Source organism: Colias philodice, chromosome 24 (assembly GCF_061535455.1).
Source record: "Colias philodice isolate Cphi_HAF_F1 chromosome 24, ilColPhil1 Martin Lab GWU primary, whole genome shotgun sequence".
Taxonomy (NCBI): domain Eukaryota; kingdom Metazoa; phylum Arthropoda; class Insecta; order Lepidoptera; family Pieridae; genus Colias; species Colias philodice.
Window position 1 is genome coordinate 3,387,149 of NC_143109.1, and position 18,407 is coordinate 3,405,555.

An 18,407-nucleotide genomic window follows, 5' to 3' on the forward strand; every position below is an offset into this window, starting at 1 on the left:
AAATGTAATAAACTAAATCAAATGGATTTATTTAACTACATAGAAATAAAAAAAGCATAGGTATTCTATTTTAACCGAGCTAATAACAAAAATATTCGAAAAAATACGCGATAAGTCATGTTGCAAAACTAACGATAAGACGATATCACAATCCAAACGTGTGGCATAATAAAACAATCATAAATAAAAAATTGAATGGGAATGTAAGCAAAAAATATTATTCCTGGACCCAAATATCTAAGCATGCCAACACCCAGGCCGGCCTAATTCTAGTTAGAAAATAGGCCGCGAGTGGCGGTTTTCGTAACTGTCTATCCCAAATAGATCTTGTTATGAAATAACACGATTTTATGTTAACATTATCGTATTAAAATAAGACAGGTATTAAAAATACATGCTTTTATTATTACCTGTAAATGTATAGGCACTTTTTTCACTGGTGCGTTGGTCATTTTTCTTGTTTCAATTTCACAGATTCACTAAACACGATTGTTTATTTATAAAACGAGTGTAGGCGGTAGAAGCGATAAAATTTTCGCAATCTTCTCGAGATGCTCAAAATATACCCGCCAACAGCCAATACTCACAAACGGTTATCTATACACTGAAGTTGACTGTTGATTAAACTCAAAATCCATTGAGTGAAGTTAGTTCGTTTTACTACGCGTGCGTAAAAACGTCCTTCACTGTGATTGGTTAACAGAAATGCGACTTGTCCAAATTGCAAGTAGTTCCGAAAGAAAATTATAGATGGCGTTGACTTTTGTATTGCATAAATCGAACGATTTTATCAATGACAAATAATTAATATTTGAGTTGTATTTTAGTTATTTTAATACTCAATTTATTTACAAAAATAAATTTTTGATGAAGAATAACTAATTATTTAAGAGTGTCGCTGCTTCCATTTGTATAGTGATCAGAGAATCAGCATGAGAAATGAAGATTGTTTATATGACTGATAATAGATGGCGTTAAAAACAAAAAGAAAAAAGTCGATTATTGCGACAAGGGTACGCCGCGCCATACGCACCGTTTCGTCCCCGGTCTTTACCAAAACATTCAATCGAAACGTGTGTCGGGCGAAGTCGATTTCGCGCCCCTTTTACGATGTATATTTTATAAAAAGAAAGGATTTTTTTATTATCAACAATTCTAGTGGAAAGTGCAAGTGTGTATAAGTTTTTACACCCATGCCTACGTTACATCTGAAGCCTGGATTAACGGTGAAATATTTTTCTTAAGACGTAAAATTGGAGCATATTTTAAGCATTGTCTTATAAATAGATAAAGATCGTTTAGGTAGGTATCCCGTAACCACTTATTTATCGCCGAGAAATAATATAACACAGATTATTAATATTCCATAAATTAGTTACCTATGTCCTAGAGCTTTTTTACTACTAATATTACCTACCTACCTATACGAAAACGCACAAAAGGCACTAATTTCAGGACGTGCCTTTGTCTTAAATATTTCTAAATCCTAAAAAGTAGGTACCAGTATTATGTAAATTTTAGATTTTGAAATCGGATTAATGTAGGTACCTACGTAGGTACTGTATTTATTTTTATATTTGAATAATTGAAACATAATGTATGTTTGTACAGCAGGTAATTCATAATTTCAAAACTTTTAGTCTTTGGTACGCAGGTACCTTTGTATTTCACGTCTCAGTTACACTTTTAATTAATTCGGATATCTGTCCAAGTTTAGCGAATAAATCTCCAATTACAAAATTATTTTTTATTTCCTTTTTAGGTACCGTCATATCCTCCAACATTGCCCGCTTTTCACAGTGTTTTGATCATATACAAGAAAAAACAAAATATGGACAGAATTGATGCTGTTATCTGAGTAGGGAATTGAATTTAGAATGAATAGATATACTTGAAATAATCATATTCTTAATAGTTTCTCTAAAAATAAGGAAGAAAGAGGTGGGCGAAATAAGGTGGAAAAGTATACAACTTTGCCCACCTTTAATATTTCAGCCATTTTAAGACTTACGTAGCTGTTTTTAAGAGACAAAGTACAAGACAAAGCAAAGATGCTGAATCTCTTACAAAAAATGATCCAAAATAAGTAGATCTTCATTAAATTGTATGGGCAAAGTTAGGTGTAATTTTCTCACAATCTTCATACAAAAATCTTTAGGGTTTAGGGTTGTCACAAAAAAATCAAATAGGTAAAGGATGAAAAAATTAAGTTTAATAAAATAGGTATGTAGGTGGGTAACAAGTAATAGGAAGGTACACATGCAATAATATTGAGTTCGTACTGTTTCTAGGTATATCTTTAAAATGAAACTGAAATTATGAATATTTATTGTACCTATACGTAATTTCTACTAAACATTTAATAAGTACCTAGGTAGACATACATACTCGTACAATCCTACCTAGGTACCTAAAAGAAAAAACATGCTGTGTACTTAATTTATACCTAAAAAAAATTACCTTGCTACCTATTTGAGAAGTCTGTTAAAAATGTGTCAGCCCTAGCACCTCAAAACGGTTGGGCAATGTTGGGATAGGTCACACTACGTTTATTAACCTAACATTGCCCAGCTACAAAACTCCTATAATACTACGTAGGGTCATTGCGCTGGTTTTCGTCCAGTTATGGGAGTTGCCAACTTTGTGATGCGAAATAAATATTTTGGAGCACCCTTCCTTAAACATATAATATTTTTATTTAGTCCTTATATAGTCTTCTTTAAGATAATATTAAGTGAAAATAAATCATTTTGACGTATCTTTTTATTTAAATTATTTTGTGCAAAAGTAGGGTAAATGCTAGTTTTCGTCCAAAAAAACTGGTTTTCGTCCTAGTGTAAGCTAGTTTTCGACCACCGTGTAGAAAAAGGAGGGTAGGTCAACTATTAAGTTAAAAACCAATTACAGGTAAATATATACTTTTATTTAATCAACATCACAATTTCTCACTACCTTACAGGTTTAGTTTTACTAATAATAATCAATATAACTAGTCAACACTGAGATCTATGTAGCACTTGGCAGTCTTTATATGCGTTAGTGATGACTGATTAATCATTCGTAATAAAGAAAGGAATGCGTTACTTACAATGTAAATGAATAAAGTAATAATTATAGGACTGAGAAATTACATCAAAATACAGAAATATTCATTCTAATACTTTGTTTATCAAATGAAACGTACTATATTAAACACAGCCATAATAATACGTTTTAGCTACTAAAATAAACTATACTATACCTTACTGAACTATGCATTATTGTCTTACTGATGCCTTTATTAAAGATTCTTCAGTGTACGTAGCGTTTTTTTTTCTAGCTTTCTTAGACTCCTTCGAGGCCATCTAAAAACAATAAGATCTTTCTTAGGATACGTTGAGTACGTAGAATAAAAAAATATTGCATTGGAAAAACAGACCTAGAATAAAAGATGATACTCAAGTGAATGATAATCAAGAAAAATACAGTGTATCTATTATGTCTGACCTACCCCCATTTATGCCACGAATAATTGACTCTACTTCACATAAGGAGAATGATACATGAATGAATGACAATATTAGGTACCTACAACACTCTGGCCCTCACCAATTATTTATAAGGAAGATACTGAATAGAAAACTTTTCAATACGTAAAAAAGACGAAAAGTACTGCAAAAGAATAGTCATTTTTAATTTTTGTCCACTCCAATACTCATTCATGGACGAAAACTAAAACGCTTAAAGCTAAATTTAGTTTTCGTCCACTTCTTTAAATATTTTTTTATTTTGGCAGCACTGACAAAGCAGTGGACGGAAACCAAAAAATCTAAACTAATAGCAATAAAGATCACTTCGGGAGAAACTATTCAGTATTTTAAAGGTCCGATACAGTAAAAAGAACCTAACAAATATTCACGTAGCTGTTTGAGTTTTCGTCCACTTGGACGAAAACCAAATATTTTGAGAATTTGGTAACCTAGTATCCGTCCACTTAATTTTTCGAAGAGTATTATAAAAAAAGTATGATAAACACTTCTAATTGCGTTTAATAGGCTTATAACTAAACATACGTACCAAAAACATTACGTTAACTAGCTAAAACAGTGATTTAACTTACCATGAACTTTTCTCGCCGGCAAATTTTTCTCTCGCGCGATGACATCTGCAAGGCACGGATGGGAAGCGGCCACTTTTACGTTAATTTTTTGAACTCTCTTCTTGTCAAATCAAATTTTCATGTTGATAGTACTGTTGCTTACACATTAAGGACCGTAAAAAGTGCAAACTTGCGCGGGAAGGTAGGTTTGTATTCAAGTTTTACGCACGTGATTGTAGCAGGTCAGTCAAATGGACGAAAACCGAAACTGGACGGCAAACCAGCGCAATTACCCTATTTTTGCTTGGAAATAACAAATAACCTCCTTTTTTATATTCTAGTTTAATAAATAATAAGACATATTCACGTATTCTAATTGATTCCCAGTGATCAGAGACAAGTTTTTTTAGAAAAATTTGGCACCACCAAAACACCTCCTACTTTGTCGACATGTAGCAGCAGACTGATTCACGTTAAACATGTGCCATCTAATCAGTGTTGCGAGAAAAGACTTTAATTTTCTACCAAAAAACAAAACAAGCCTTAAATGTCATGCTACTCCACATAAACACTCGGGAAAGTTAAAATTTCTATTTGGGCAAAGATAGGCTGGAAAGGCAATGTTGGAGGATATGACATTAAAGTCCTGGAAGAACTTGATGCATTGATAAAATCTTCGTTGATTAATTGAGTAATTCATCCAGTCTTTCGTAATCCTTAGTCCTTACTCCTTATCTAGATAGACCTACCTATTCTGTGTGCTTACTGCCTATTTAGGGTAAATCTTTGGTGCGTAACTATACAGTTTCATATAGATTACCTAGGTATATTATGTAGGTACCTAATTATGAGATACGAAATTCTTCTGAAACCATCTATTGTTACAAAATTAGTAGGAATATAGGATAACCAAGGATTGTACCCAATATGCTTATCAGAAACCTGTACCTTATTATTGTTTATTGATTCTTCCCGCAAAAAAAAATATCTTTGTGTAAACAGTAAAATAAAATCCATATTAGTTATCGCCTTGTTATTTTTTTTTTTAATATCTATGAATAGGGCAAGCGACGCCAGGGGCTTATGCGAGTATGTATAAACTATAAATATTAATCATATTCATTTTAAACCACCATTCATATATTTTTCCTTTTATATGAAGGTTTTCTATATTGACTTATTTTATCTAGTACTTGTATACGTAGTATATTATTATAAGTCTGTGCTAGTACATACCTATCTATATAATTAAAACTTTGGAGGGCAATAAATATTTTTCTGCTGTCCGAAAACCTTATCAGATAACGCGAGGAGACTTTAAGGCTATTTCACAGACGAGTTTCATATTATATGTAGGTATTTTACCTAGTTACCATGCGTGTAAATAGAGGTACCTATAGGTACATTAATTATAAAGGGCTCTAGTGATTTTGTTATTTGTTGCTGGCCTTATACCTGTATTATGTACTTGAGTAGGTAAGTAGGTAGGTATACCTATAGGTAAATTTGTAATCGACTGTTAATGCTTACATAATTAGTAATTAGATTCAATTGAAAGAAAAACTCCAATAAATGCATACGTAATTAGTAATTACACTAATATGTACGTAGCTTTACAGTATTGGACTTTGAACTTATAATTATACGCTAATAAAGACCGTGGTACTTCATAATATCTAATACTAATAGTAGTCTCTTAAAAAATGTAAAATATTGTTTTCTACATCAATTACAGATGTTATTAGAGAATATTCCAAAGTCCAATAGAGAAAATATATGAATATGAATTAAAGAAAATAATAATACCTACTCGTATGTAGGAATAGAGAATAAAAACTAAAGTGTCTCTTTATATAATAATGTATGTACCTATTATATACAACAAATACTCAATCGATTCCCAAGTGTTTGCCTTGCGTCGTTTTATTCAGGACTGCTTGGTCGTATTTCAATCACAAAGGGATTAGACGGTGTTTTTCATGAAAGCTCGCAAGTGGATCTTTTCCAATATTGTCAAAAACTTTGGTAATATCTCAACCAATTGTCCGATGATGATTTTTCATGATCTTCTATATCTTTTGTTAAAACTCAAAAATGAATAAACATTAAATTATTATTAAAACGCTTAGGTACAGTTTATTTTAGTGATCTAATCTACTATTGCAAGTTTAATCCGTTGCTTGGTTTAATTGATAAACAAATAAATAATAAACTCTTCAACTGTTTGCGATTACTTTTCAAATAAAGCTTTTTCCATAAGCTCTTTGTTAATATCAGATATGAAGAGATAAGATTCTTGTGTCCACTATCTGTTTATTTGTTGAATGATTTCATTTAAGATAAAGTAAAGTACATAAGTATAGTAAACCTTATTTAGGTATATTATTAACTTGCTGCCCACTTTATATGATAGCGACGAAACCTCCTCAATAAATATTTTTCAGTTTTTTCATGTAGGTACCTTGTTATGACTTATGGGCATATTACTTATATTATTAAGAATACATATCCGACTCATCTTTGAATAAATTTGTGTCATTACAATCGATATTTCGCTGAAAAACGTAAAATAAGCAGGCGAAGGCATTTTATTGAAAGCCAAATTTTCTTAAGTCCATCGGACTGCATTCCATAGTACCTAAGTAATAACGTAGTGGCTTGTCAAAAATCTCTTTTTTTAATTTACACGCAATTTCCCACAAAATCCAACATTTCAAATTCAGCTCGCCCCTCGCTAACATCAACTCTCCTTGCGTAGTCGGGTAGCAATAAACTAAAACCTTCAAGTAATAAATTAAATTGTGTACAGACAAAAGTTAATATTTACAACGAACGTGCCTAATCCCCTTACAATCTTATCTGACCTTGTAAAGCTCAAGGTAACTCAGCGGGGGATATTTAGCTATACATTTTTCGCTCGGAAACCGTTTACAGTAAAGGAAATTTCATTTAAAAGACAAGCTGGTTCCACGGCTTTTCCGATGTTGAAGGAGATTTTTTGTTCAAAACAGAAAGAGAAATGTAAAGCATGGGCTATTTGCTATTCATATAATAAAATGGTGATCCTTCCTGACGAACTTGCCATCAAACGATAGACAATATACAAAATTTATTCAATTTACAAACCCATAACATACTCCAGCAGTCGTAAGTAAAGAACAAACGACAAAATATTATTACAGTAGACTTAAAATGTTGTGTACACTACCTACTTATGATAGTAACAATGCAAAAACGTATTATTTCAGAATAAACAGGATTAATTATTCAGTAAAAGCTCTCGTGTTTTTGTAATTTTATAACAGCTACAATTCGTATAAAGTTTTCAAATTATGAGGCGGACGTATTCATTAACGAGTCTACGAGGTCACGTAAATTACACACTATTCTGTTCTGAATAAATTATATTACCATGTGTATTGTTGCATACATTACGTGCAACTCAATGACGTAGTTATTTAAAAAAAAATATTTTCATATCTCTATTTATCAATTAATATATAGATATACTAGGTATATTCAGATGCACACATAACATTTCACTTGTGATTTCACTAGAGACTAGAAACAATGAAGAATGTTACTAGGTATGCCAAATCCCTTGAAATTGTGTCTCAGTAAAGCCTGTATGTATACAAATACACTAGTTTTTGTCGTAGTCAAAAATACCAAGTAGTTTTGATTTTATACGCATTCAAAGTTTCGAAAAATATCGAGTCCCGCTAATAGTCACGTGACCGCTTGTGACGTCACGTCACAACGCACCGAGCGGCCGGCCGGTACCGCCGCAAACGCTACGTCCCGCAATTTTTAGATCTGTAATATCTTCGAAAATATTCACTTAAATCATACGGTGTAAAGGGCCATATAGATCTATATTAAATGAACAATGTATTCAAGGTATTTAATTGGTTAAGGATTAATGCTGTATTGGTTAAAATCGCTTCGAAAATTAGCCATTATTTGTCGAAAAAAGTAAATGACAAAAAAAAGTTATTGTGGGTTATCCATAAGAGATAGACATATACCATCGCGGACTTTTCTGTAGACCTTTTCAATGTGTTACATTACAATACAATACTTAGTACATTATTTTGATAAAACTCGTAGGGTTCAGCCTGCGTTTGCAATTTAAGCGGAAAAAATGTAAAAATTTACGACATCACATTAGAAACCTCAAAAATAACAGTACTTCTCCACTATTTAATGGATGTTATTATACATATAAACCTTCCTCTTGAATCACTCTATCTATTAAAAAAAACCGCATCAAAATCCGTTGCGTAGTTTTAAAGAATTAAGCGTACAAAGGGACATAGGGACAGAGAAAGCGACTTTGTTTTATACTATGTAGTGATTAGGATTAGGATTAGGATTATATTACTAACAACTTATAAATACTTGTAACAAATAACCAAAAAATATCATTGTTATTTTTCCAAATGATTTGATGCAGTTTATTTTGTTCAGTAGTATAATATAAGATGTAACTTTTACGTTACATATTAAATCAATTTATCTAATATTTTAATGTGTCTGAATGTACATATTTATTTATTGCCATTAATAATTACTTATGTAATATACAAGCATAAGGGAGGTCATATGTCAGTTTTATATCTTACTAGCTTTCCGCCCGCGGTTTCGCCCGCGTTTTCAAAGAAAAACCCGTTCCCGTAGGATTTCCGGGATAAAACCTATCCTATGTGACCTATGTCCTTTCTCGGGTATCAAAATATCTCTATACAAAATTTCATGCAAATTGGTTCAGTAGTTAAGGCGTGATTGAGTAACAGACAGACAGACAGAGTTACTTTCGCATTTATAATATTAGTATGGATATATATATATATATATATATATACTAGCGGCCCGCCCCGGCTTCGCCCGTGGTACATATGAAAAATAGATGTTGGCCGATTCTCAGACTTACCCGATTTGCACAGAAAATTTCATGAGAATCGGTCCACCCGTTTCGGAGGAGTATGCAGACTAACATTGTGACACGAGAATTTTATATATAAGAGATATATATTATATAACAAAGGATAACGCAAAACAGCTGCAATGTTCTCAAAATATTATAATATGTAGTATGTACTATGTAAGAACACGGAAAATTCGCATATACGAAAAATCGCTAGCGGACTGAGTGAGCCAGATTGAGCGTGTTGTGGTGTGACGTCACACCATCACCGAGCGTTTACAACTTGTTTTACTTCTAAATCGGAAACTAATTGACGTATCGAAGTAATTTTTTCACTAGTATTATTTATTTTTGACAGAGAATATGGATTGCTAATAATCAAAATTAGTGAACATTCTCCATTCAGCAAGCATTGTATCGATTGTATCCAACGTGGTGGAAAATTGGTCAGCTAATGATAATTATTCGATATTTAAAGACCAATTTTGGAAAACTAAAAACAAGACTTATCTAGTAATTAATACAGTAGTAACAAACTTAGCTTTTTATAAAAAAAAAATGTTGTGTGGTTTTATGAAACCACGGTAAAAGTGAAACTGTTCGAACGGTTCCGAACACTGCTTTGTGTTGCGCTTTGTGTATACCTACTCGGCAGCCGCGATACACGCGACATTCGCTACACAGACCAAAAAGTTTGAGACGATGTACCTAATAAAAGTTTCACTTTAAAATGCTTTTGCAAAAACAAGTATAGGTAAGTGATTCGAATATGTACAAGATGTCGTCATTTATAATTTCTTTTTCACAAGTTACAAGGGCGACATTTTTTAATTTATTGATTTTGTTAGCAGCAACGAACGTGGTCTTCACAATAATTGCTGTAATATGAAACTGCAACCTTAATTACATACAAAAAGAATAACTTATACAAGAGAATCTTATTTTTACGGTAGGTACATAAAATATATTCACGAATAATGAAGTTGAAAAATATGCAAGCTAAGTCAATTTAAATGAAAAATTGCTAGCAATATTGAATCTTTGTTATGTGATTCAGCTTCATATTCATAATTTTCAGTTTTTTAATTCCTTATAAGTCAAATAAATGACAGCCATACTGCCTAATAATGAGACAAATGGATGACACTATAGCCTACCTATTAACAACCTTATTTCGGTTCTTTGTCCTTAATTAAAGAAGGTACTATGATCTACTATCTAGTATCTACACTTACCCATTCATATTAAAACTTAAGTACTGTAAAAAGTACGTCTAGACACATAGCGTTAGATAGATATCTATCACAGAAGAGAACGAGAGAAGAATAATATCCGCTGGAGTTTCCTCTAAATCAAGACCAGAGGAAATAGCGAAGCTTTTACCCTGTGTTTTTCCATTGCTCCATAAATTGCTCGTAAATCCATCCACGGTTCAAGTAAAGAGTAATGGAGTGTAGGAAATTTGATTCCCGTATATTATATGGGTGAGTTACAAGCGTTTCAAGGTTGGGATTATTACTCGACTGTGGTAAGGGGGCTATCATGGTTTTAGGGTGGATGTCTGTGTTCGTTTGGCATACTTTGTATTGTACAATGCACAAAGCAGGATAAAATTTCGTCAGATTAGAACTAGGTGAAATTTTAACTTTTTTATTTCACAGAAAAGGTAGTTACAATATTGTAAAACAATATTTACATTAAATTTAGCAGTCAAGTGTCTTCTTTCGTTCGATATTATTTTTTCAAATACATACTTCGTCTTGGAAGACAAAATTAAAGCCGTTACATTGGGCGCCAAAATCCGCCAATCTCATATTTCAAATATCTTAAAGGACCATACTGTTAAATTTTATATCTACTCCACTCAGACCATCGGGATTATTTCTCGACAATGAACTTGATTGGATCGATGTTGTTTACTCCTCCCTTAAATTTATTTCTTAGTACGATACATCATACATAAAATATAGAGCTTAAACACTGTAATTATGAAGTATTTATTTTACCGATAAATTGTAAACATTCATGTTTTTATTAGTATTAGTTCGACAAAATATCGCCTAAAACAATGTGCGTAACAATCTCAAATCTCAATATGTTAGGAATTTACGCCTCGCGGGAGGTAGAAGATTGAAATAGTTGAACTATTTGTGGTATCCCTAAATCATCTGTGATTAGTTTAAATATACCAATCACTCTAACGAAAAAGCACGTAATAAAAACACACACGCTTATTGCAATTAGGGCTGCCACCGACGGTAAATATTCTGCATAATCATTATAAAAATAATTCCATCAAACCCAACAAATATATCTAAACAATTAGTCTTGCTTTGAGAATTATAATATAATTTAAAACATTAAGTCAGTTTAAGTAAGACTAAAGGATGGTTCTGGTGATAATATTTATAAATAAAACCGGCCAAGTGCGAGTCGGGCTCGCGCACAAAGGGTTCCGTAGCAGCAAATATAATAAATTACAGTTAAATCAACCTATCTCAAAAACTATAAGAGATACTTTGATCAAACCAAAAATCGTTGAAAGAGTTAATTAGCATGCATCACCTCTATTTTTTTTAGAATTTTATACCCCGTAGTTATAAAAATAGAGGGGGGGGGACATACTTTTTACGACTTTGAGAGCTGATATCTCAAAAACCGTTCACTTTAAGAAAAATGTTTTTTAGAAAACTTTATATCATTTTAAAAGACCTTTCCATTGATACCCCACACGGGTATGTACATCGAAAAAAAAAATTTCATCCCTCAGTTACATGTATGGGGGGCCCCACCCCCAATTCTTTTTTTTACTATTTAGTGTCATATTTTTGTAGCGGTTCATACAACACATATTCCCATCAAATTTCATCACTGTAGTACTTATAGTTTCCGAGTAAATCGGCTGTGACAGACGGACAGACGGACAGACGGACAGACGGACATGACGAAACTATAAGGGTTCTGTTTTTGCCATTTTGGCTACGGAACCCTAAAAATGTAAGTAGTGAGTAGTGAATAGAGTAGTGGCATAAAATACACAAAGAAAAGCCAGCCGTACTTCAAACTGGAACATCATAACGAAAATATGGCTATTTCAATTTCATATTAAAATTTATAATTTTCTACACATAGGTATATTTCCGAAAGCTTGCAGCCCTGATTGCGAATACGCGCGTGCGCAGATGAAGGTGTAAACTTCGATTGGTAGATACCAAATGGGATTTATTATAGCTTTTTAGTGTTTCATATAAGCTCCTTTATAGCTCTCAATTTTATTGGTAACAATAACTTTCGTTTTATTATACTGCATTAAACAATTATTATTTGATTGCCTTTTGTACCAAATATGTTTGAGAGTTACACCATATTATTTGAATATTTCTTTGGTTATTTGCTTTTGGATTGCTACATTGCTACGAAACAAAATAACATATTATGGGTATTGTATAGGATAGGTACTTCACTTTGAATTTTGAAACATTTTGTTGGAAATAAAGAAAAAATAAAGTTATCGAGAAGGGATTCAAACCTTTGCGTATATTCGCAAAGTAGGTATATGTACTCGCAAATAATAAGTCGTTATCATAGGATACAGAATTTATAATCTCGTTTAATTTAGTTTATTTTCTGCGCGTTTAAAGGCCCGGTACATGTCAAGAGTTACGACTGATGTTTATAAATTACATCAATGCTGTAAAAAATATCTTGAAGTCATTTTGAAATGAGTTTATGTTTTCTCGCTGTATAATATTTAAGAGATTACAAATGTAATTTGTAAACATTATAATTTCGACTTCACTGAAACTTTTTTAAACAGTCTTCGTGTCACGGTTCGTGTAGCGGGTAGTGTATCAATTTCCCGTATTTAGTATATAGATTCGGATGTCTGTTTGTTACTCTTTGTTTCAAAAACAGTAAAACAAAATTGTCAATATGTTATCTGTATGAAATTTAATGAAAAGAGAGATTATCTTCTGATCCTGTGTGTACAAGTGTAGGTACTCGGAACCCCGGTACCCCGGTACACTTATGTCGTAATTTTCTCGATGTTTTCCTTCATCGGTTGTCTAGTGATGTGGATAATGTTTTGATGAATAATTGTAATAGGTACCTATCTCTTGTATTTATGTTAGTCTTCTCTCAAATCCTCAATACATTTATTGAGAGAACGGTGTCGAAGACCATAACTATTAAGTACAGTTCCACATAAAAAACTTAAAAAGAGACTACATACTAATTTAGGATATATTTCAGATGGCGCGGTACAAGAAGACGGGGTTTATGGATGAAGATTCTGGCAGCGTGAGTTCCATTCAGCTGAATGAGGGAGTGCGGTCTGGAGGGACGCATATTCGATACCATACTGTGAGTTAATAATATTTTATTTTTATGAATAACTATAATGTTTGTATATTGAGTTGCTAATATGAAAGCAAGTTAATAATGTCATAAAAGGCTTTTACGGGTAAAATATTGGGTGAAAATGTGTGAAAATGGGTAGTTAGTTATTGCGTTGCAATTTTGTATTGAACTTTACCTCAGGTTTAAAACACAGCACGTTTAAGCTTCGACCCTATAAAATAAAATACATATATACTTTTATACTACCCTACTCGTTTGTTTATTGGAAAACTCCGTTCACTTTGCAAACTTTGCGCTATCCACATAAAGTTTTCACGCTACAAGCTCTCCGTTTTCTTCTCAAAGTCCAAACTAATAACTCTTCTGTACTATCAATAAATTGTTACGATACACATGATCACCGCCCGCAAGGAGTGGTTTCAAATTTCAATATAAGTGATAAACTTACACAGACGGTTATTGCAACGCCTACGTGAAATCAATAATACATGTTGCGAGAAAGCGACATTGCATTATCTTTTCAATAGGCGTTCAGAAAGTTATTGTGAGTTTATTTCATAGCGTATAACTGAAGTATATTATAAAAGTTATGAGAGGAAGTGCTGGGCTTTGATGGAAGTGTTTTATTATCAAATATTATGTTGTTTCTGATGCTATGAGTTATGACTTCTGAATTTTAATGAACAAATTAAAGTGAGTTTAAAAACGATTCAGTAATTTTTCGTTAATCTATGTTCATGCTTATTTGAAATAATTTGTAACAAGTGATCAGCTTAGATTAATTCGATGACCTCGTAGATGGTCTTACTAGGGTTGCCGCATTGTATTATTAAATAATACATTCCATTTTACATAATTTGAACTCACGTTTGATCTACATAATATTCTAGAAATAATAATATTAGCATTGTAAGTAAAAACACTAACATAGGCTTGTCACGTTATCTTTGCTGTCCGTTAAAACAACACTAATGCAATAGGTGCTGTGAATACTTCGCAATGTAAGCTAATTTGTTAAATACAGTTCAATGTTTTTTTTTTATTCTAACACTACTATACAGATCAAATTATAAAATATATACAACTTAAATGATTAACTAAATATACTACTTTTTCTTTACTTAGTTAAAAATATAGTAAAATGTATATTCTGAGTTCTATAAATGAAATAGCACAAATAAACAATATTTTGGCAACCCTAGGTTATACCTGGTGCATTCAATAAGTACCTAGCCTCATCGCCAGAGGGCGCTATTGTTTCAAAATAGGTTTACCACAGTGTAGCTCATTCTTTTTTAATTATTTTTTTTTAATTTTCATTCAAATCCCTTCATTTGTTTTAATTTGACAACCTATGGAAGCGAACGTGTCGATCGGTTTTACAAAAATGGAAAAAGAGCAATATCGTTCGGTGATTCGATTCCTATTTTTGGACGGGATAGAGCGTATCGAAATCAAAGAGCGCTTGGATTCTGTGTACGGTGACTCTTTTCCATCGATGGCCACCGTCAAGAATTGGTTCAACGAGTTTTCACGTGGCCGTACGTCGGTTTTTGATGAACCACGTCCAGGTGCACCAAAACAGCTGCTACGGAGGAAAACATTAAAAAAATCCATGATCTCGTATTGACAGATCGCCGATTGAAGGTTCGGGAGCTAGCTGGGACTGTAGGCATTTCAGAAAGAACAGTGCATCATATTCTTCACGAGGAACTCGGCATGAGAAAGCTGTCGGCGCAATGGGTGCCGCATTTACTCACACCGGAAAACAAGCGCTACCGTGAGTCCACATCGGAGACGTGTTTGGCGCTGTTTAAGCGGAATCCAGGGGAGTTTTAGTCGTTTTGTGACCGTCGATGAAACCTGGAATCACTGGTACACACCAGAGACCAAGGAGCAATCAAAACAATGGATCCAGACCGGGGAACGTGCTCCAAAGAAGGCGAAAACTGTAAAATCGGCCGGAAAAGTTATGGCCACCGTTTTCTGGGATTCACAAGGAGTTGTCTACATCGATTACCTCGAGAAGGGTAAACCAATTACAGGGCTTTACTATGCCGATTTATAGGGCCGATTCGACGCCCAATTAAAGAAAAAACGACCCCATCTGGCTGAGAAAAAGGTGCTGTTTCACCACGACAACGCACCGGTTCACACGTCTGCCGTTGCCATGGCCAAATTGGTCGAATTACGCTACGAATTGCTGCCTCATTCACCGTATTCTCCAGATTTGGCCCCTGGTGACTTCTTTCTGTTTCCTAATCTGAAAAAATCCCTCGCCGGGAAAAGATATGGATCAAATGAGGAGGTCATCGCTGCCACGGAGGCCTATTTTGAAGAGTTTGAGAAAACCTATTTTTCAGACGGGTTAAAAAAGTTGGAGCATCGCTGGGCTAAGTGTATCGAACTAAAAGGAGACTATGTTGAAAAATAAATTGCCACTTTTCCAAAATTTTCGTATACTTTTTGTAGGCTAAGTATTTATTGAATCGCCCTCGTATATGTGTTTGGATAAATCTCACTACAGATACAAAATATCTTCTCAAATAAGCTGAGTCACGTATTTTTTAAAGTTATTCCTCTTCGTTTTTGGTCTGTAACGAAGATCTATGTTTGTTCATATCATTGGCTTCTCTAATCACTTGGTAAATATTTACTCAGAAAGCGTGGCGCCAGTAATTTGCATTTCGTCATATTAGAAAAAAAAACTTGAGAAGTATCAGGATAAACTTAGGATGACTGGTGCAATTTTTTTTTGATATAAAATTAAATTTATTTTGTGGCACAAATTTTAATAAAGCTATATTACTTAATATTATTTAGGATAAATTTTATCATGTTTCATATACTTAATTAGAAGGACTTGCTAGGTATTCTTAATTTAAAAGCCTAATTTATTAATTGGTAATGTAATATTTTGTATTTTATATAAAATCTATTTTCTTAATTTAACGCTACACTTCGCAGGAATATACTGGACCCTTTTCGTGCCAGCGCACATGACAGATTTCTCATCTAGTCTAGATATCTCATCCAGTAATAAAACTGGAAAATAAACAACACTACCTTAAACAAGACTTTTCAATAAAAACTATTACATATTGACACAGCATAAACAGAAACATTAATTTAATTAACTCTTTGTAATACATAATATATTATCAATCTCTTGTCATAATTAATATTATATTTCAACCGGAACCCTAAAGCGAATCGTACGCAAACCATATTTGCGTGAAAATATTAAATTCACACTGTGTGTTTGTCCTATTCATTATCCGGAACGGCTGCTTCGCAAGTAACCCATTAGCGTTCGCTATTTGTTATAGTTCTTAGTGTCAAATGAGCCGTTTGTTCTTCGGTAGATTTCCATGTGACGTCATCGGATGAACTAGATAAAGATCCTGGAACTGGGGTTTCCAACCTTTGGTAATTTTCGGGATTGTATAGGGTTATGGAAGTCTGATTATTTATTGAGGGCTTTATAGCTGTCCCTTAAAATTATACATTAGATGCGACTAACTCCTTAACCACAAAGTAAAATAAAACCGACAACTATAATAACATACGTAAAATTAAGAAGAAAGAACATCATTATTAACTTGTGACGTAGTAGGTTCTACGAATATCGCATTTTTATTCGTAGCATAGAGTATAGCCTACATACCTATATTTTTTATTTTTATCTTATTGAACCCGGTCCGAAGCCTAGCAGTCTTGAATATACCTTGGGTATACTTACCTTACATTCTATTTTCATGGAAATAAATTCCTCAAATCAAAATAAAAGCTATAAAGAAAATGTTCAGAACCGCTGCTAAATACACCGTAACGAATGTAGGTTACCTTCATAAGGTTACACATATATCATTTACTGCATCATAAGGTTCACTCACGTGTTAATTATAGTATGTAAACATTATTTTATTTATGTTTTATATATTTACGTGGAAAATAAAGAACGTCGTGTAAAAACTACTTTACGTATACGAGAGATTAATCTCCTGAAGTTTCACTGGCAGGTAGACAGAATAATGAATCTTTATTCTATAGCCTACACTGAGATTGGTTGCAAATTTAATACGTGATATGAAATATTATATCGAAAACTTCCCCAAGTTTGCAGAACTTTTGGAATTTTTTTCAGGACCATACAGCAAAAAATAATTTAATTGCAGTTCCGGACTGCGGACAAGGTTGCAAAATGGGATTTATTGTCGTCCCAATGTACCATTCACTTGACCGAAGTTTGATAACTTTTGGAATTATTGTGAATTGAATGTCTAGACTGACTGGAGTACTAGGCCAAATGTATGTTTCGAGTAAAGGAACTGACGTATGAAAAATATGTTTGGTTTTCGCAATGAAATGGTAAAAAGAAAAAGGAATAGAAGACTATGTTACAAATGAGCGTTCAAAAAATGTGTACAGGTATCTCTGTACTAATGCTTGTTGTTGTTTGAACGCGCTCATCTCAGGAACCACGGGCTTATTAAACTGTTGGATATTCCATGTACCTATACAAGTATGGAGGAAGGCTATATAGGCCATATTATCATCACGCTTAGACCAATAGGATTGGAGCAATGCGGGTAAAACTGCGGGACATAGCTAGTAATGATATATACTTCGACACTAAAGTCCATAACACTCCTAAATAAGACCATATAATTAACGCATATTCTATTAATCTATATACATAGATTATTTACTTAAAATATTTCATAGATATACGTAATAAATCACCTTGGTAGCAAAGCGGAAGGCTTCCGACTGTTAGGACTTGTTAGGAACCTATTGTCAAAGTATATAATATATGTATTATGATATATAATCGAAAAATATAATTTAAGTCATAATTTTTTGGATAAAACTACTTATAACTAGCATTGGGTCGTATAATATACTGTATATAGTCTATACTCTATAGTATATATATAGTATTGGAATTCATCATTTTCTCTTCACGTATTCAAGCGACAAATAGGTACAACTAACAGATTTTTATCGTAAAAGTATTGTTATAGAGATGTTAACGCT

At 33.0% G+C, this 18,407-nt stretch overlaps 1 protein-coding gene and 1 long non-coding RNA gene across 2 annotated transcripts in view; one reads left to right on the forward strand and one right to left on the reverse strand.

Annotated features, from left to right (window-relative positions):
• The window catches only part of CRMP (Collapsin Response Mediator Protein), a 43,805-nt gene extending 43,166 nt beyond the window's left edge, over positions 1–639 (reverse strand). The window contains exon 1 of the mRNA XM_089710255.1: positions 411–639. Coding sequence (XP_089566381.1) covers positions 411–452 — 42 coding nt within the window. The 5' untranslated portion in view covers positions 453–639. The remainder of the gene's footprint in view (positions 1–410) is intronic.
• LOC149477658 (uncharacterized) overlaps positions 1–18,407 on the forward strand; it is a 310,772-nt gene that overhangs the window by 253,695 nt on the left and 38,670 nt on the right. The gene's annotated exons all lie outside the window — the stretch shown is intronic.